This window comes from Lepisosteus platostomus, chromosome 7 (genome assembly GCF_059453375.1).
Source record: "Lepisosteus platostomus isolate fLepPlt1 chromosome 7, fLepPlt1.hap1, whole genome shotgun sequence".
NCBI classification, from domain to species: Eukaryota; Metazoa; Chordata; class Actinopteri; order Semionotiformes; family Lepisosteidae; genus Lepisosteus; species Lepisosteus platostomus.
This window is the reverse complement of record NC_142617.1, coordinates 8,385,639-8,406,961: the sequence shown is the minus strand read 5'-3', so window position 1 is coordinate 8,406,961 and position 21,323 is coordinate 8,385,639. Positions and strand designations below refer to the sequence as shown.

Genomic DNA, 21,323 nt, shown 5'->3' with positions numbered 1-21,323 from the left:
AATATTCATCTATTGGCTCTCACACAGTTTTGGGTCAAAAACTGAAAAGGTAAAATTTAAGTTCACATTCAGTAACCCAATCATAACCCTCATTTTCTTTTTCTGGTGCACAGAAAGCTGAAGTTATCACACACAGTGAAGAGAAGCAGTGCTGTAGATGTATAAAAGACAGCTTATGTATGTGCAGTGGACTAGGACTTAAGCCAGTTTTTGGTTATTTATGATTACTAGTAAATGTTTAACTTCATGCATTAAACCAAACATGCTAATGGCAAACTATTTACTTCTTTTAAGTGGGACTAATTCATTGAAATCTTTCCCGGAGAATGACCCTCGAATAGTTTTGAACAATCAAGTGCTGAAGATACTTCATCAAGATGCCAATTAAACAGTGTCTATGTATAAGGAGCTCCTGTAGTCTTGCAATCTATCAAGCCATCAAAATCTGTCTACACAGGTAATGAAGAAGAAGTGCCACAGAGGTCTTCCAAGAGTCTCCATAAGGATACCCATCACACTTACAGCCGGATCAACAAGTCTGTGGGTGATTCAGTCCATCTTTAATTCCTCCCCCTTTCTCAAGACAGTTGCAAAAACCCCCTCTACACACCTATTTCGTCAATCCACCAGTTTTAGAGTAAAGAGCAACCAGTAGCCATCTTTGAGAGCTGCTGTGTAAAGATGCCAGAGGATGGAAGCGTAGGTGGAGTCATAACTTGTCAACAGAGCTGATCCTGTGTTGCTACCTGGCGCCGTCAATCACTGTTGACAAAGGGGAAAGAATTAACTGGCGCTGTGGGTCACCTTAGCTATCACAACGGGATGTTCACAAAGATCTTATACCCAAAATAATAAAAGGGCAGCGAAGGGGGACAATTTTGCTCATGTCTTAGGTTCAATCCAAATGGCACAAGGCTTCAAAACACTTCTGAGGTCCGGATAAATCTTTTCGGACTGTCTGCTTTACCTCTGCAACCTCTTTCAAGCTGTCTAGCAAAGAAGTGCGTCTGAGATACTCATCTCATCCATCATGCAATGATGGAGCATTCAGACTGCAACACAGTCATCCTGTGTAGAACACAAATGATTGATCTCTCTGGTAGATGCTTCTCGTTACAACTTTAGCAATGACTGATTCATTCAGAGAAACATGGAGATTTGTGGTTGCTCCTATTGTTTTACAACTTTAGGGATCATTAAATGCATCAAAACTAATGCTCTGACAAAACCCTGGAAATCAACAGGACAGCCTCCAAAAGCAAATGAAAGTGGAGGAGAAAACGTCGCCCCCTGTATGTCAACCCAAGATCTTTTTGAACAGCCCTCACAACTTTTCCCAATCCTGCCCTCAGATAACTCTTCAGTCCACATTTTAAGAGCTAAAAGCTCTTCCTGCACAGAATTGCTTTGATGTGCTTAGAAAGAGCTCATTAACTTTGAACCAGAAAGCTTCAGAGATTTCGGAATCCAGAGGACTGGATTGGGAAGACAGTAAACAGTTTAGTTATTTTTTTTTAACGAAATCAATATGTAAAAAATGATAAAAAGTATACTATGCTTAAGTTGGTGGTTACAGAAAGAGTGAAATGCTAGTGTTTACAACAGGTATTCTGAAGTAAAATGTATTATGTATTACATTTGGTTTTGTATGTAGGGCCATAGCAACTGGGTAACCTAATATTTTATGTACAGGATATAAAAATGAACCACACTGCACGTGCTAAGCGTAGCTCTTCTCCTTCATTCCCACACAAATCTATATAATCTCTCCCAGGGTTATGTATGAGTGTCTGTATAGGACGTATTTACCATTATGTAGTATGCACTTACATTTTTCATAACCCACATGCCTAAGTAAATCAACTGTGACCAAACCCATGTCACACTTCGCAGCCTAGCTTAGGTTCTATCCATGGTATTTGCTGCATCCTGAACATCTGTTTGCAACAGTTTACTTAGCCTATGACTTTCGCCTTTGCTAAATGTTTTAACAAATGCTGTCCTTTAAACTACAGAATGGTGCTTGAGGCCCTGGAGGTGCCTCAGCCATAGTTAATATTGTACAGCGTACACTGCTGTCAACAACTGGAAACAAAAACAAACATCTGAACAGCTTCAAAAACCCTTGGCACAAAAACCCACTGGCCCAAACAGTCATATATATGCTATATAGTAATATATACAATGTTTTTATTCTGCAGCCTACCCTTACAAACAAATCTATATTGATTCAAGGGGATTAATACGCAAAAAAAACCTTTAGAAACACAGGAAAGAAAATGTATTGCAAAAGTACAGCTGGGTAGTTATGTGACCTCCATCCACCTCTAATCAGCTCCATCAGCAAACTTAACATCTCTCTGCCAACAAACTTGAGGTGCCAAAGTTATATTAACTACAACTGATAACACCAACCAGTTCTGTGAAGTGAGTGGCTGGTCTCTGCAGAAAACAACTTAATACGTGCCCAGTAAGGCCTATTCCTACTGTACGTACTGTCGACTCGGACAACTGTAAACATGGGGAAAATAAGGCAGTGTTTTTTACAGCTTACTCATAATGGCACAATGCAACCAAAGGAAATGTAAAGCTATTTCTGAAGTAGTAAGCTATTTTAGATTTAAAAAGAGGTGTGATTGACTTAATGGATTGATTATACAACTAATGTCTTTCCTAACAAATTAAATATATTACTTCACCCCCACTTCAATGCAGACCTAAGAATGAAGTCAAAAGTCCAGCAATGTTTTGCAGACAAAGCTCCGTTTCCACGACGACTGGCATGGTTGACATGCTGTGTTCTGGTAATCATCATGCCTCACATGACAGATTTAAAGGCCCAAGGCCACAGCTTGAAAACCAGCAGCTCTTGAATAACATTAATAACAAAAGATTAACTTTGGGCAGATACCGAGACTAAGAAAAAAATAACTTCTAGTTTGACAACTAACGGAAATGTATTTCCTGGAAAAAAAATAATAAATTAAATCGTTCAATTTTGTGGATGAACATACTACTTTAATCAAAGTGTTGCTGACATGTTTTCCTAAAACTGGCAAGTTGTGATGTTTATAGAGCTGTAAAACGTAGCCAGCATATTTGCTACGCACGCCAGAGTGGGGAGAATTAGTCCAGCTTGGCAGAATCAGAAACACAGTATTTACAGAAAAAAAAGACACCTTTTTAATCTGGAGTCAAACACACCACCTGACAGTTTTTGTATTCTCTAAAACGGCCTGCAATCTAGAGGAAAGTGGTGGGAAAATCCCAAAGAAAATGGATGCAGTCTCCCACTCCCCTCTACAACACTCCCTTATAAAAAGCATTCAAATTCAAACATTTAACCACTCTCTCCACATGTAATTTATGAGGGCTTCCTTGTCTTTAAGCCATCAGGCTACTTCCTTGTACAATAATTACTCTCCCTCCAGTTTGCAATACCCAGAAAAGGGACACAAGTGCATACAATCAGAAAACATTAACTAGAAACCTGAATGAAGCAAAGTGAATACAGCTGTAAATCACTACCATGTCTAAATTGGCTTCCAAAAGCCCATTTGAAAACCTTTCTGAAGTAAAGAGAAATACTGCTTAGCACATATTTCACTACTGCATCTTAACTGCAATCCTTTCACTACTTCAGGACTTAGGACACCACAAACACCTCCTCTGGTGTATGGCTCTGGGAACTTATTAGCTCCATGTTTACTTGTCAAAAGATTGCCCCTCCCACATCAGGAGACAGGAAGTTAAGGTGACAACTTTTTTTTAGCTTCTCTTGAGAGGGATCAGCAAATGAGCTGGATTTATTTGGAATTGTTAAAGCCGGCCTTTTCAAAATCGGCCGTCAATACAAACCAATTTCTCCATCCAAACTTTTTCAAATTTAAAAATCGAAGCAGTGTGGCGGTCGCTGAACTTCCCAGCATGCTTACAACCAGCGCTACCATCTGATTATAGCAAAAACGGAGTACAATCTTTTTTTTTTTTAAAACAAAAAGGAAAACCGGAAAGGTCTGGTAACAGGAGCTGTGACTGTCAGCCTCAATTTGTTGCTGCACTGCTCCAGGCAAAGCAGCTCAGTTCAGTTAGTAATATACCAGCTCTTCGAAACGGGCAGTTCCAGACTTGAACTCTTTCAGTTTCTCGTGTTTAAAGGAGCTGCAGGGTCTGCATTAAGGATCTGCTTTCTTTGTATAAAGACTTTGGCCACGGTTACATTTAGACACAATTGGTCCCTTCGCTTCACCACGACAAGGTACAGACGCATGAAGCCAAGTGTCAGAAATGTCACCCAGGACTACAGATTATTTACATACAGAGTTCGGTCTCGGTTTCCCTGCTCTGCGGCTTATCTTGCTGAACGTGTTGCAATAACAAAGGCAACATCACACCTCCTATTGCCGGTCACTGCAAATTCATTCAGTATAACTCGCGTCACAACCACCATAACTGGAATTTTAGTGTCGCAGTTCTTAACACTCTCAGGGTTTCATAAATCTCATTTCTTAGTATAAATGTACACAGGGTGGAGAGTTACGAAGAAAGAAGCAGGTGGTTACTCTGGATAAATCTTAAGTCACAGGTTTTGATTGGTTCAAGATTAAATGACTTCATAGGAAAAACGGAAAAAAAAAGAGTTCCTGTAGTAGAACCCACTCCACTTTCACATGAGTGATCAGCTAAGTGAAACGTGAGCCTTCACTGTACTAACAAGATCTTCTCTGGCCCTGGGTTTGTAGCACTACTGTTTATAAATAGGAGCTTTTCCAGTGATTCTGCTGAGCCCGCTGTGACTACTTTAACTATGAGATCAAGTGTCCAGGCTTTGATCTGCAGCAGGTAGTGGGGTAATGTTATCTAGGCCATCTCAGCCCCTTTTGAGTGCCTGTTTGCGCTTTAGCTTTGCAAAAGGGATGAACTTCAAGCAACCCAAGCCATGCTTTAACTTCCTTTCTCTACTTGAAGGTAACAGATTAGGGGATCCATGCTAAAGCATTCAGCCCAGTCTTCATTTCCCCTTTATTCTGCGAACATGCCTGGATTCCTGGAAGAGGAATCTCTAAACGTCATCATTACCCCATTATCTTCACTAACACAACTACACCTTCATCCTGAAGTCCAAAAAACAACGGCTCCTCTCCACCTTGATTTAATCATGGAACCAGTTTAGGCAACCGCTCGCTGCCTGTGCTCATCTATAAAAACAAAAACTGTGCAGATCTGAGTAAATCTAATAGCCCTGTATAAAAGGTATTCAGGCTTGACCACACATCTGAGCTTGAGACAGTGAGTGCCTATACAGTATGTTTCATCACAACAGTAACTGTTTTGAAATACTAGCACTGATTATAGAAAAATGTTCAAATAGGACCTTTTCATTACCCTCAATACAAAAACAAAAGCATGCAGTTCACGATAATGTCATTCTGAGCTGGTTTCCAGACAGATAAGTCACAACTGGCACTCTTTAGAAATTCTTAATTTAGTTCAGTTGACTACAGCATAATTCAACAAATTAGGGGATCGTAAGGTTAAAAGAGGCTATTTAAGAAATAGAAACTTGTGTTTAAGAAGACAACTCCTTTAAACCAGCATGCATCATCACACGCCAATCCACAAGCTTGTTGCCAACAACACCAGCAAATGTAAAAGACCAGGGCTTAAATCCATAATCATTACACTTTTGTATTTTAGCTTTTTTGGTTAAAGAAGCAATCTGAACAGCACTCCATAAACGTTACTCTAGAGCTACACAATATACTGGCAGAGTCACGTACCGCCATTCTTTGTGTTTGACATGCTATGAAGCCACTGCCAGTGCAGGGGAAAAGGCTTCTTGAACAGATTATCTGTCATTTTTTAGTCGAAGGGGAACAAGTATTTTAAAATCTATGTAATGGCAATCTCTTGGAACCAGGGGAAAGTTTTGAGTGACTACTTTTAACAAGGCAGATAATGCACCTAACTCAATTAAACCCAATTCAAAGGGAAACGGCAATAAAGGCTGATAGGCAGTAGACTTCTGTTCTGTAAATCTATCCGTAAATGTAAAAACTTAAATGCGTGAATTTTCCTAGGCAAAGACTGTCATACTAGAATTAATCACAGAAACATTAAATGTTTCCAAAAAACGCAACAATAAAATAAACTGCCACATACTGTCCTGTAATAACCTTATAATATCTGAAGACTCAGAAAGGCTTTTTTCTGAATCAGCCCTGAAAACGTTATTGAGAAGCTCTTCATCATCTGACTCCCATGAGTCTTCGTTCACTGGGAAACTCCACCTCCTCTCAGTCCATCTGCACAGATACCATCACACACATTTCGGCTCAATCCTAACCACAACCTCATAGAGGAAGTCATCGAAAAGATCATAATGAAAACTAGGAAGTTGTTGGGGGGTGGGGGGGATCGCATCCTGTGGGAAAGGCAACCACAAAATTGGTTGAGGTCAACAACAACATGAAATGAAAACCACTATTTTATTTCATATTTTGTTTTCACTACAATAAATGCGGGTGAGGTGGTGGGAGTTCAGGGAAGTTTGGTTTTCCTGTAACTAATCCACACTATCAGTGCTCAAAGACAATGATCACAGATCAAACAAAGCCCATGTAGACACAGACTTAACTAAGAAAAGTGTGTGCTTCCAAGCTACAGTGTACACAAGAGTTAACAAAAAACAGACATGCTGCCGAAATGGCTATTTATATCTTCAATGCCTACAACACTGATTTTCTTTTTATCCTTATTTTGGTTTCAAGACAGTCTTGTCTAGAGGTTTTGTCCTAAACAAGGATATCTGAGGATTTAGGCTCCTCATCAAGTCTTATCTAGAAGACTGATTAGAAAACCCAAGTGAGCTAAAGTTCGCAGCATGCAACAACCTGATATTTGTAGATTCTTTCTTCACCCCCTACTTTTGAAGGACTGCCCCTAGTACAGCAGATGTTTCACAGATGTTGCATCTGAAACATCTGTTTTCAAATGCTTTTTTTCCTCCAAGTAAATTTGAGGGCAATCATGTTTGCCCATATCCGATTGGTCACCAATTTTAGTAAACTGCCTAGAATACAATCTGACAAAAGAACAACATTTTTTTCCCCACTTCTTCCAGACAGTTTTTCCTCTGGAGTTACCACTTACACAAAACAAGAACACGGAGATCACAAAAATGAAGGCCCAAGACACCACAGGACCATGATTACAAGTGAACTGATCAGATTTTTTTTTTTTTTAAATCAAGCAACTATAATTCCAAAAGCCTCAATACTCTCAGAGGCCTTAATGTCCCAGGTTAACACCTCACAAACCAACTTAGTACTCTTGCATGCTTCACACAACAAGCATCGGAACTGTACTTCTTTTAGCAATACACATACATTATCTAAATGATACCAGCCGGACCCAATAACTAAATTCTTATATATCTGTGCTAACGTTTCCCAAATAACCCAATTGGCACTTACATTGAGTTTGATTTGAAAGAGTGACAATGGAGATGCTCCCAAGAAAAAGTGACATTTACTGCAGAAAGGTTTCATTTTCGAGTGAAAGACGTAACAATTATTTTCCTGCTGCCTGCCCACGGTTGTACACTGCATGTAGGAATTTGTTTAATTCCACCAGACAAGGTGACATAGGCATCCACGCAGTTATCCAACTTTTTATTAATACCAAACATTCCTTTATCTCTCTTACCAACTTTGGCTAAAAGCTATGAACAACTTTAAAATGTGCCATTATAAAGAATCAGTCCACAAACAGCATCTCACATTAACAGGGACGCAAGCCATGCAAGGAAAAATAGATTTACTCCTCTTCTACAAACTACTTTCCCCCCCTCCCAATTCTTGAAATAAACTGGTACCCTGATTTATTTTGGAAGGCTTGTGAGAACCGATTAGCTCAACCCACTGGAAGAGCCTAGTATGCTGCAATGGCAGACTTCTAAAATGTGCCTTTGTCCTGCTTGAAATCTGACCCTTTGAAATGGACACCAAACACACCACCCCAAGGATGAAGAGGGGAAAGAGGGATATTTTCAGTCTGCTTTAAAAGCCTGCAAACGTTGTATTTAAGAGTTTACAAATGAGTGCTTTGTGTTCTAAACTTATCTGTGCATACCTTTATTAAACAAGTTTGAAAATGGCCAAATAATAAATGTCAGCTCACGGGCAACAATACTTTTGTCACACAACTTAAAACAATTTTCTGGGAACTGCTAAACACGTATGATGCATACATATACACTGAAGCTAATCTGGCAAAGCTAAATAAAACAAATAAATAAGACTTGGTTTGAGGTATTTCAGAGGCTTGAAGAAAAATGTCTTGTGCTATTTAAGCAGGACATCTCAAAGAAGTCTGTGGAAACATCGAAACCAAGAAAGAAGACATTTACACAACGCACTTACACTAACTCAAGCCACAAATGCTGTCAGGCTACAAATACAAGATCTAATCAGAAAAGTCAAAACACAGGTATAACTGGGCTGCAGTTGCACAACTTGTTTGACAGATATAACACTTGAAAGGGCTACGAGGTACTGAACAATGACTTAAAGGGTGCGTGCCAATCAAAATAAATGTGAATTGACAAAAAAGGTTGTGCTAAAAGCAGCAAAAATGCTTTTATATGAAATTCTAACAGGTTTATGCTTTTTCAATAAGAAAATCCCTAACCTAGCTCCTATATTGTATAACCCAAACTTTTCTACACCTATAAACAAGAGAAATACATATACCAAGTACAATTCACCCCCATATGTTTTGAAGATCTGATAATTAAACCTTTATTACCACGTCGAGTCAGGGCATGAACTTTAAGAGTATGCAACACTGTGGAATGATTAGTCAATCAGATCACCCTAAATGAGGCCCTAATCTTCTGCAGAGCATTGCTCTTCTGTTAAGTTACAACATGTTACCATGAAATCATACTTGAGCAGTCCATTTTGCAAGCAGCACCTGCCTTAAACTTACAGTACTTGAACAAACTGTTCTGTGGGTCAACAAAGTCAGTTGGCGTCTAAAACCTATGAAGAACTGAGCTGAAGAATCACAAGGACAGCAGGAAAAATAGCTTTTTAACCCATATTCATGAACTCAATCATTAAGTCCTGGTTCAGTTCGGAAATCAAACAGGGGAAACTTGAAGAATTATAAAAGAATAATGTCATTCAAGATGCACATTATGCTGTTTGATTCCCTAAATGTTCTCCCAAGGACAAAACAAAAAGTTACATTTACACAAGCACAGCAAGCAAGAAAAAGAAAAAAACATTGAAGATTCAAAAGCTATTCTGTATTGGGATACAAGTTTGCATCAAGACCTCACTTAAGATTTTTGCACAAACCTACTATAAAAGCCATGTCAACTGCCATAGCATACTCTTCATTGTACTGTAAAGCACACATGTATCAGTAAAGCACAATATTGGCTGGCAAAAGGGGATAGAAATAGCAAAGAATTCTGAATTGTATTAGAATGCAACAGATAATCACTTTCATTCAGAACGCCTAAAGCACTTCACAGCTTTAACTGCACAATTTGGGTTTGGGTTGCTTGACTTAATCCACTTCCAGAAACTGAGCCACTGCAAAGAAGTGTCATCCAAAAGAGACTTCTTGCTTAGTGATCAGATCAGGAGTACAGAAGGACTGGGGCATTCATTTCACATTAGGCAATGAAATCTAAATCTTTATCCTAAAAGGGTAAGGGTACTAAAACTACATGCTGCCTAAAACGGTAAATGACTGGCATTAATCCCTACTGGTCAAACCTCTAACCCATTAAGTGCACAACATGCAGACTAAGTGAAGTTTCCGCTGTGATTACAGTGCATTTTCCCCAAGCTCTACTAAAAGATCAACCATCAGCAAACCTTTTTTTGAAAAGTACCCACAGATTAAAAGCTCGCAACTTTTCTTTGTGAATAAAAGTGCTATCAAACGACAACACTATCTAGATCTAGTTGGGGGGGGGGGGGCCTGCCTGTACAAACAGGAAGTGACCGTGGCGCCGGGCTTGTCAAGGAGTGGGCTGCACTGATTCAAGGTGGACAGCCGATTTATGAAATGGCCGCACCTTGAAGGAAACAAAACCGAAAGGGGGCCCCTGCGGTGCGGTGGAGTGGACTGGACTGGAGAAGCATCAGGAGCTGTGTGCGACACTCACTTGAGGAAGTATCTCTGCCCAGAGGGGGTCTTGGCCATCTCCCAGCCCGGGGGCAGAGGCACGTCGTCAGGGATCTCGTAGGAGGCCTGGCGGAGGTGCTGCGGGGGCGCCCCGGGCGGGATCACCCCTGCCAGGGAGCCGGGAGACACGGCGTTCAGCAGCGAGGCGGGCGAGGAGTGCGCTCGGACGTGCTGCGGTGCCAGCGTCCCAGCTGTGCCTGCGTCCGTGCTGGCCTGGACAGGAAGGAGAAGCACAGGGGAAGGGATGAATGACAAGTTTGGGAGGGGAGGGGGCAAGGGATAATTGCAACTTTCAACACCTCATTCCCATTTCACAGAACTGAATTAAATTTCATCATATTGGGGTTGGCAAGACGCGTTAATACTTGCAAGCTTTAAAAGCTGGGAGCAGGTCATTATACCACGACCTTGGTCATAATTCCAGTGGAAGATAGGTTCACAAATGACCTATTACACAAGTACTTTTAAGATGTACTCGCACACACGAATTGCATTTCACTTTAAATGTTAGAGAAACCGAATATCACATTAACTCCCGATTCCTGTCTGATCATGTAGTCAAGGTTTCCCTATTAACAACTCAAACAGATCATATTTTTTGTATACAAGGTTTCCCATTGTGAAAGCCAACCTTCCACGACACGGAAAGCAAGAATGAACTTGTGAAGAACTTTGCAAGCAGTGGGCGATGTGGATATAGAAAGTTGTGGCCCAAGGCTGTGTGCACTGTTCCACCATTCCCTTCAAATCAGTGACTCACACTGAAGAGTCAGGGCAGCGCACTTGACAAGACTGCGAGATCCCAGTGAATATCAAACCAGTTGTGTCAAAGCATTAAAATAAAGAAACTGACTCAGCGCGGAGTCGCGAAGATTAAAGGTGTGATTCTAAGGGGAAATTCATACGAAATGTGTCAGTAACACTTTTTTTTAAACACGAAAACCTAGCAGCTACCGTTATTTACAAAGCTTTAATTTTTTTAAAAAAAAAGAGACCTAAAGGTTATTTTTTAAGCTTGTGGCATGAAAGAGCACTTCAGACACTGTTGTCTTTAAACGTACAACAGATGAGTATCCCCTTACTCAATCTCTAAGGAGCCTACAGGAATATACCCCCCCCAACCCCAGAGAGCTCAGTCAGAGCAGAAATAGAGGCCTTCCTTGATTTATGCGCTTTAATCTTCCCCGGGTTGTGTGTGCAAGCACCACACACACCGAAGCCCGGCTTGGATGATGTATTCCAAACCTTTAGGCGAAGTCAAAATACGGCCCACGACTTGTTATGACAGTCTGTTTTCCATTAAAGTTAAAAGGTAGGCTCTCTCTTACTCGACATGATACGGTACAAATCAAAGCTGCCCGAAGTCAGCCCCATTTGTTATCCCAAAATATTTGTTTTTAATAATATTTTTACTTGAAAGATGTTTTTTTTTAAAAAAAAAAATACCAGCTCTAACAATTTCTGCTTGTGAAATGGATTACATTTATCAGGGTTTTCTCCCCCCCACTCCCGGCAATCCTCCTTCTTGCAGGAGAGAAAATTATTACGTGGGTACCCACTTGTACGTAGCGAGCCATCCAAGCTACAAATATCGGATACGGACCACGTATTAGGAGGTCTCCATGCTTAAATAAAACCGAGGCGCTGCCCGGACTCTGCAGAAAAAAAAAAACAAACCCTAAGCATGGCGACCTCTGCTAACAAACTACATAACACATCAGGAATTTGTTAAAATATATAAAGAAAAAAACTCCCATCCGCTTCTGGTCCAGATAAAAAGCCTTTGAAATGCCAGCACACTTCAGCCTGAACTTTTGGACTACAAGGAAAGAGAGGGGGGCAGGGAGACGGAGGGGGGTTGGTGGGGGAAGAGAGGGAAATCTTACTTGTCTAGAGTGCGACTTTGGCTCGGGCTGTTTGAAGAAGGAGTCGGGAAGTTTCCTCAGCCTCATGGGGACTGACGGGGGCACGTTGGCACTTTTCGGGTTCATGACGGCGTTGAACAGCGCTTCCAGGTCCGTCTCCGAATCGCCCCGAACATGGACGATCGGCTGGCCGGCGGGGGGGTTGTGCTGGCTTGGATCCATCCTTCCCAAACACAACAACAACTAACAACAACAACAAAAAAAAAAACCTTAGGTGCCCGAAGTGGGGTAACCCCCCAAAAAAAGAAAAGAAATCAATCCAAAAACATGGAAAGCCCAAGTGTTGCAATGAGTACCCGGATCATATAGACTCTGCAAAGCTTATTCCAAAAAGCTATTCCAATTCCTCCGTTGTATTTTATTCTTGTATTCTCGCGTGTTATTTAATGTTTCTTTTTCTCCCGAATAAGTTCTTTTTGTTTCACTTTGCAGCCGAGAAAGGACGCCGAGTAAAGTCACAACGACGTCCAGCCAGTTTCCAGTCCAAGGCAGCCGTTACAGTCGGGTCGGCTTATAAATGTAAAACTTGTTGATCGTCAATAATCTAAAACATACCTCAACACCGACTGCCTCCTGTAAACAAAAGTTACAGACCGTTTTACTTAGGTTACTTCTAAATCTCAGAGGGTTGGTTTATATTTCCCCCAGCGAAAACGAACCGCCGAGCCGCTCATCGCAAATCACTGCCTTTCCAAAACTACTAAGTTTTCCTAAACTTCGTCCGAAACTTTGGCTGGGACATCAAACTTTTATGACTCATGTGATCGCTGAGTCAGAAGCAGGCGGAGCTTGGCATCATTAATCAGGGAGAGTGGGGAGTTTAAAGACGCAACATCCCTTTTTATGTGGGATAACTTTCTCCCTAGGTTAAACCTGAGTCCAGGGGCGCTTAGAAAATAGCATCTTCGACACGCAATAAATATTGAATCCTTAATTGTTGTTGTTTTTTTCTCATTTCGGAATATTAGTACGAATAACACTACTTCTACATATTTTATTTACTGTACAAAGTTGGTTCATTTAATTTGAGTACCTTTTAGAAAATGTAGACTTAGAATGTAGATTTTGTCAACTAAAAAATCTAAGGTGGCTTAATAAACATTTAATTACACGTTAAGTTCCCAGTTCATCTGGATGCTGTTGACTCCTACTGTTCTACCAGTGACACGATTGCCAGCATAAATTATGATGATAATAATAACTAAATGCCAATTGATACTTTGTTTTTGGACACAATTCTGTTGTTGCTCTCTAGTTCTACATTCTTAAAATTAATTTAACTTCCGTCCTTTTCCGCTGTACAATTCTAAATATATTCTCTTAACTACGATCTAAATATTCTATTTTTTTTTAAAAAAGGCTTTGAAGAATGTGAAGAAAACGGTAAATTGTATCCTGATTTTGAAGAGAATAAATATATTTCTCTAGAGAATGGTTCTCAGTAAATATTAATCCAATTTATCTCACATTAAAACAGAACCGTGATTGTAAAATATAGGCTCTTTATTAAGAAATAATGTTTTTCCTCTACAGTGCCAATGAAAGCCATTTCTACAAGGTTCCCATAATTGTTATGCAAATCATCCTCTTCATTCTATTGAGAAATCATTTTGTCAAGAATCCGCCTCAGTGATGTATAGGAACTGTTTCTGCCCCTTTCCCATACACCAAGGCACTGAATGATTATGGATCTTTATTAATCCTCTTTCAGAGACTGTAAAACCATGAACAATGGTTTCAAAAGGTTACTTTGCATCTTCCCTTTTAACACAGTCCCAATACTTAAGTTTACATATGCTGTCATTTTAAAATATATACACGTCTGTTATGAGAAACAGCCCACATATCTGAAGTTTAACTTTCTACACATAAAACATATGACAAATTTCTATTTTACGTTCAAATGAAAATTCATGTAGAGGATTCAACACTTGTCTTTACACTGGCATTGTTGTTGTTTTAGAAAATAAAACATTTTTCTGAGCTTATATTTGATTTTTGTTGCGTTAAAAGAGTTTTTTTTTGGATCCATTAATGTCTTGTTTTTACTTTCCCTGCAATACCCTTTTTAAGCCATACTGATTGTTTATTAAAAGAGAGAAAATTATAGATCATTATTTTGCACTTTGAATTATATTAATCATTTAGGTTATATTTTTCATTATTTATTTTTAAAACATATGAAAAGTATATTTTCACTACTACAACCTTTTACTGAAGGTCAGTCATTGGGAGGAAACCCTTTTCTTTTGGCTGATTGGAAAATGTGTGCTCTTAAATGGTCAGGGATTATGAATGCCATCCGAAAGAGTAATAAAAGGGCCCACATTGTAAACTGGAGGCTTCTGTCTGTAAAAAAAAAACAGGTACAGCCATCACAAAGTGTTTTTCCTCATGTGCCTCTGCCCTGCCCTGAAGGGACCACCCACTTAGGGGGCCTGAGGGTAGTTTTAGCTTCCATGCTCTTATGGCCTTTAGCTTCTCATCTCAAGTCTTCTTACAATTGTTTTATATTCATGCTGCTTTTGTGAGGAGCAATACTGCTTTATCAAAAGGCAAAAGGCAACAGTTAATCTGTCATGCCATCACGAGCTTGAGCTGAACCTGCAATTCCACTTTTGCTCAAACTGGAGACCACTTTTATTTTACACCCCGTTTGTTTTATGTGAGCAAAGGACCATTGAGGCATACTGTCTTTTAGTTTACCATTCCATAAAGACTATTGAAGAGACTAAAGTTAAAAATGTTTTATGTTTATTTAATTACTACAGATCTTTCATATTTATGTATTGTATATATTTTATGTGTCAGTGGGATTCTAGAGGATAGTCGACATTGATTTAATCTTGCTAAATTATCTTGTTTAATGGAACAAGTAATAGGTTTATTCCATGCTGAAAAGAGAAGAAAGAAAACACAACGTTTCGGCCGTGGAGCCTTCTTCAGGTGTGAGCTAACTTATTCAGTTTCTTTAAACAAGCAATAATAGCACAGACTTTTGATAAAGTTCCTCATAATTCTTAAAGGTACTAGGCATTGAGAGATAAGGATTCAAACTGATGTGAAGTAATTAGGGGAGTACTACAGCACAAGGCCTGTATTAGGACCTCATTCTGCCTAATTTGTAACATTGATTTAGTTGATGGCACAGTAAGAAAACTAGTCATATTTGACTAGTGTAAACCAATACCAAAATAGGAGGATTAGCAAACGCTGTATAAGATGAAAAACAAATGACAGACAAAAATGAAGACTGGGCAATCACCTGGTAGATGACATTTAATGTAGTGAAGTGCAGAGGGATAAACGGAGATAGCAGAAACATTAATTATAAACATAAGTTGGCAAACACTAAGCTTGAAGAAGCTGAAAATGACTTTATACATATATAACAAAATGTTGTGATATGTAATTTTAATCAAAGGATGCATTGGTAAAACCAGTATACACAGAATATTAAGTACAGCTTTGGTCACCATGTTACAAGAAGATACTGGTGCTCTTGACCCAGTCTAGGAAACAGTGAACAGATACATTCTAGTCAAAGTCGACCCAACAGACTTCCGTACAGTCAAAAGCAAAATGAACCAGAGGACTAAACACAGTAAAAGCTTAGTTAAGGTCTATACTCAACTAACTCTGTGAACATAGATTTTCATATTGACTTTTCTTAAACACATTCAACAGGTGTCAACAGCTAGTGTACACTGCTGCGCTTTTTTTGAAAGTTAAGAAACTTCTTTACATTAAATATCCCTATCCTCTTGAGCTACGGATATTCTTGTGCCCCCTACAGTACTGAAGTAAAATAATGACATTAATACAGAAGTCTAAAGCATATCCGTATAACTGTAATCAAGAAAACAAACCAGAATGTTAATGTTGAACTTTTAAACCCTTTTATTTTGCTTCTTTCTCAGGCACTGAAAATAATCCAACTCCGAAGCAATGGTACAGGACATATACATGGCGCTTGAAAGGGTCAACAATCAAGTAGGCGAAGGTCTGTTCTTCATCTTTACATGAAGGATAACACAAGCCAGAGTCATCCTGCGGACATTTAAAAGAACACTTGGTAAAATGCTCACTTCATTTTTGTATTTGTTTCCTTTAGGATAAGAGGTCCTGTAAACTTTTAGAAAAAGAAGTTATGAATGAGAAATAATAATATTAAAAAATGGCAATGCATATAAGTAGGAATATGTCTTAGGCATATGTTTTAGGATATGCTCTTTAAAGAAGTCTTTGGTGCCATTTGTCTTCTTTTTTAGTGTATCCGTAAATATAAAATTATTAAATCCACTTTCTACATCCTAGAAAGACAGAATGTTATGCAATTCATGAATTAACAATAATCTTTCAAAATACTGTATAAATCCATAACTTTCTGTTAAATGAAAACTGTTACATATAGTCAGAATTTCAGATATTTAGTCTATGTAAAAAGACTAAATATAAAAATACAGTATTGTCTCATTCTGTCTCAAATATTTACCAAACTGAAGGAACTTTGTAGTGGAGAATACAATTGGTATAACGTTTTTGGGATCAACTATATTAAGAAAATGGAAGATGATGTCTCTGTGGTTTAAAATTTGTAATTTGTCACTTCACTATTATAAAGTAACAACACCATAAGAAAAAAAAATGTACTTACATAAGCAGAGACTTTCAATACAGTAGAGGTGACACGGATTTCTTTCATTTCAGGGTCTTTTTGAACACTATGAAAAACATATTTCAGTTTCACAACAATACATGTAAAGGTACTTCATTTTTCCTTTCATAGTATCAATACAAAAAATCAGTATATACAATTTATTAGGTTCCATAATTAAGAAAAGATTATTTATTTGATTTTATTTATCTGATTTGTTTTTTAAGTTATTCATTGTTCTATTTTTCACCAGGATAATAAGTCATAGACATAGATGTCTTGTGATACTTCTATATAATATTGATGCATACAGACTTTCTTAGACTATAAACACACTTACATAATGGCAATATTACCAGACAATTGTTACTAAAGGCCTGTTGTCTGAAATGCATTGTGTATGGGCTTACAACCTCTTGCATTCTGTATTGTCCACGTAGTCACATACAACAACACACTGAAAAGAAACACTGGTTTACATTCAAACAGTATAGGAGGAGCTACACCTTATGGTTTTGAAAAAATATTCCTTTTTTTATCTGATATATATTTTGTGTTTACACTGTGCTCAGTTGATATACTTACCTGATAAGGTCCTTGTACACAGACTTTGTAGTCTCTATGTAAGGATCGACAACATCTTCATATTGGCAAAGCTCCCCCCCCAAGCAGAAATGCTTAAAGAGTCGGAAAAGGAACTCCTCACGATCTTCCCGACAAATTATCTCATAATTATCAGAGTCTTCAATTAACAGCATCTTTAGTGTAAGAAAAGACAAGTGGATATAGAAAGAATAAACAAGCATCGGAAAGATAAAAAATATAGTTTCCATTAAGAGGAATTAATTTCTCTCATTAACAAATGACACAGAATTAAAGTAACCAGATATAGAAATGAGAAGAGTAAACAGAATATGGTTTAGTACAAGATGTCATCCATTCATGCATCTTTTTCCAACTGTTTCTTCCAATGCAGGGTCACCGGGAAGCCTGAGCCTAATCCAGCAAGCAATGAGTGCAAAGAGGCTAAAATATAATCTATTACGTTGAATTCAGGGCATTATTACCACAGTCAAATAAACATTATGCAACTATCAGAGATATTGTAAACACAAATGGGTAGCTAGTAGCATTTGGTGGTCTGCAAAACATCTGGAAATTAAAAAGGGGTCCAAATATTCAGAAAAGACGAGAGTCACTGAATTACAGTACACCTAAATAAAGTACGCCTCAGAGCTGTTAAATGTAAGTTGTGAGTTCAATACTTGACATATGAATAGGGCTCAACAGCATGAATGTTGTGTCCTTTCTACTTTTCAGGGTGAAATAAACCTTGATGGTGGCACAGTGGTTAACATAACTTTCTCACAGCACTGGTGCCCTGGGTTCAATTTTGTACCTCGGATGCAATCTGCATGGAGTTTGTATATTATCCCTGTGTTTGTGTGGGTTTTCTCTAGGTGCTCCCAGAGTCCCAGAGTCCAAAGACAAAGATGGTGAAAATGGATGGATATCCTTGACCTATTACATTGTAGCCCCCCACTCATAACTTAACAAAATGAAGAAACTTTGCTGATTTTGGTCATAGCATCATTATATATATCTATCTTTTTTCAGAGCGATTTGTCGTTGTAAGATATAGACAATCCCATCTAAGACCCGAAGTTGTCCTACATTTGCCAAACAGAGTCACTGTACATCGAATGGTCACTAATGCTGGACTGTGAAGACTATTTGGAGTCAATGTATTTATATACTGTAGTTACAGCCAATGCAAAAACAAGGAACTTCAACACTCACGTTTCGCAGTTCATCAAAATCTGCATAAAAATCATGGAAGCACTTGACAATGTGGCCTGAAGGACGTAAGATTCCACATGAATACAGAGCATCAAAGAGATCCATTGAAGTCCTGGTGCATGGAACAGCCTCCACATTTACTTTGGTTATCTCTGAGTCTGCAAAACAGAACAATTAAAACTAAACTGAAATATACATGCTAAAAAAAAATCTTCAAGAAACACAGTTACTAACAACTAAACAAGCTAGTTAGTACAAATTACTTATTGTCTGTAGCTTTTTTTCCGTGTTATCAAATAAATTATTTTGAGCTAAACCAAATCTCTATTAACAATACTTCTAAAATGTTTGTTAATCCTAAAAGTACTTATGGTAACGGTATTGTTGCTTTGCACATTAGATAAATGTTCTTTAAGCAAGGGGTTTGTCAACAAAGCTCATTTTGCATGTCCATAGAAACACATAAACACTGTGAAAGTTAAATACAGTATGTGCTGTTCCAAGATTAAAACACAAAGCAAGTCATTCACAAAAAATCAATACTCTACCTAAAGCCTTCCATAATCCAGAGGCATCTAACACTTTCAAATTGGACTTCACACAAGGGTCTTTGAAGAAATCCTAAATGTTCAATAAATACAATTTATCAATCAGGTTATAATACATGAGATATTAAAGCATGCAATACACATAAGATTGATCAGAACCTTTAGAATATAACAATATACACGTATGCACCAACACAAGAACTTATTAGAAGAAATTTACAAACTATTTTCGGGAAATATCTGTACACAAAGTGTTTCTTAAGTATTGCATTAATACTCAGGGTTAAAAAAGAAAAATTCTAAAAGCATCAACAGAAAGAAAACAGTGTTGTTTCACTTACTAATGCAAAATCATGTTTTTTGTAAGGGTGGAAATACTGATCGAAATTGAAGGCTTGTGCTGTAATCCTTCCTAACATGGACCTGTGCACGAAAATGAAAGCAAGAGAGCAAAATATAGAGAAACAATCTTTATAAAGGCAACAGAATTCTTAAGAAACGGGAGCCACAAGCATGAATAATATTGCCATCTTAGCCGACGAGTTTTTCTGTTTCATTTCTGCTATAAAGTATCTTTATATTCAAGGCAAATTTCACAATTCGGTGGCCTTGAACCAAACTGCAATTTATTTTGATGCTCCTTCACAAGCAAAATAAATACAATGGAGACAGTGTGCAGAAGAGCTCTATTACAACCAGCTTTGTTGCTAACCATAAAGTTGCGCAAAACACTCTTAAGTCGCACACTCTATTGTTATTACGGCTGTGAATTCTCAATAGCGAATAAAAAGGAAAAATTACCATTTCATAAAGAGTTCGGAAGTATGTCTGTCATGTAGAAAAGAAAACCTTTTATTAGAAAGCACATTAAAAGAGTATTTAGTTTCATGCCCCTGTCTCTCCGAAGCCATGTTTCACGGACAGTCTTGTTACCACGGCAACAAAAACAAGCTTTCCCAACTCCACCTTCCGTTACCTGCAGCGCAAAGAATTGTGGTCATTTGGGTTCTTAAACAATGTGGCGGCTTAGCTGCTCTCATATAGTTTTACAGAAGAGTCTGGGTTTTTAAATCATTTTTAATGCGCATCTTAAAACTCCCATGAGCATGTAAACATTTGGAAAGCATGCATAAGAACATCAGGATGTTGCTAACTGTGACTATTGACAAGAGGCTATGCTAGTTAATGCCTGATGTGTTGAAGTATTGTTAAACACAGTAAAGGTTTACAATGTTTTGAATTAAATCACAACAGATTTGAAGCTTTTACAAGCAAAGTGCATTTGTTTTCTCCTGAAAGGGCCATTTGAAGTAAAGAAAATGTGTTATTACAGTCCATCTAGTTATGTGTACATAATCTGTTGTTGCTCATTTTCTTTGTTGAGGATGAATAGCATAAAGGACTTTAATTAGAATGGGGACATTGGGCCCATGTGCTTTTTGACATATTTTGTCCTTTTAGGGAGAGCAAGAGTATTTGGAGCTGAAATGATAGGCATATGTTTACATTTTTCAATCAATCATTTAAAATCTACTTACTGAATGCATTAAAAAAAACAATTGACGCAGATAATATAATTTGTGGAGTCTGACAAATACATAAATATATTTAGTATTATATTAACAGGTTTATATCAACTTTAAAATTAACATGCAAAGCCCATGCCTTAACACTGATTCCAGCGCTCAGTGCAACCTGAACTTGGTCAAGTCATAACAGCCTTAGAAAACTAAACTGTGTGAAAAAAAAGCATATCACCAAAAAATAAACATCAATAAAATATTATCACTCCATCTTCAGCACAAACTAGATACATATGAGAAAACAGTGAAGATCCTGACATTTTACTACAGGCAAACATTTAAATAAGAGATCCCCCCCGTGTGAGTTATTGCAATATTACTGTGATTATTAAAAAGTGATGATTAACATTTAATTAATTATTTTGTTTTGCACAATACTACTTGGAAAACAATCAATTTTCTTGACAAATCCTTGGTATGACTCAAGCAGTGAGAGCTGTACCTCATAAGTATTACACAAAACACAAACTTCCTGATTCATATACCAAATGCACAATAGTTCAGAGGGTGGGTGTCAGACATCCCTGGGAAACTAATTTAAGGTTAGTGCAGTAACCATGTCGGTTTATTGTTGCTCAAGCCCACGCCATGTTCACACACCCAT

The 21,323-nt window shown here is 38.1% G+C and overlaps 2 protein-coding genes across 6 annotated transcripts in view; both read right to left on the bottom strand.

The window, feature by feature from the left end:
- Positions 1–12,883, bottom strand: part of yap1 (Yes1 associated transcriptional regulator) — a 43,026-nt gene extending 30,143 nt beyond the window's left edge. For 2 of the 5 annotated variants that reach the window (XM_088639048.1, XM_088639049.1), the window contains exons 1-2: positions 12,093–12,883; positions 10,187–10,419 (exon numbers count right to left, since the gene is read on the bottom strand). In XM_088639048.1, coding sequence (XP_088495174.1) covers positions 10,187–10,419; positions 12,093–12,293 — 434 coding nt within the window. In that variant the 5' untranslated portion in view covers positions 12,294–12,883. The remainder of the gene's footprint in view (positions 1–10,186; positions 10,420–12,092) is intronic. The other 3 variants (XM_088639046.1, XM_088639047.1, XM_088639045.1) reach the window with 3 other exon arrangements.
- A 3,124-nt stretch (positions 12,884–16,007) lies between these two features.
- cfap300 (cilia and flagella associated protein 300) lies at positions 16,008–20,109 on the bottom strand. Its single transcript, XM_088639038.1, has 7 exons — positions 19,938–20,109; positions 19,478–19,559; positions 19,137–19,209; positions 18,589–18,746; positions 17,374–17,546; positions 16,789–16,855; positions 16,008–16,181 (listed from the first exon to the last, which is right to left on the bottom strand). Exons 1-7 carry the CDS (start codon positions 20,045–20,047, stop codon positions 16,032–16,034), a joined length of 813 nt encoding a protein of 270 aa, XP_088495164.1. The 5' UTR covers positions 20,048–20,109; the 3' UTR covers positions 16,008–16,031.
- Positions 20,110–21,323: the final 1,214 nt, after the last annotated feature.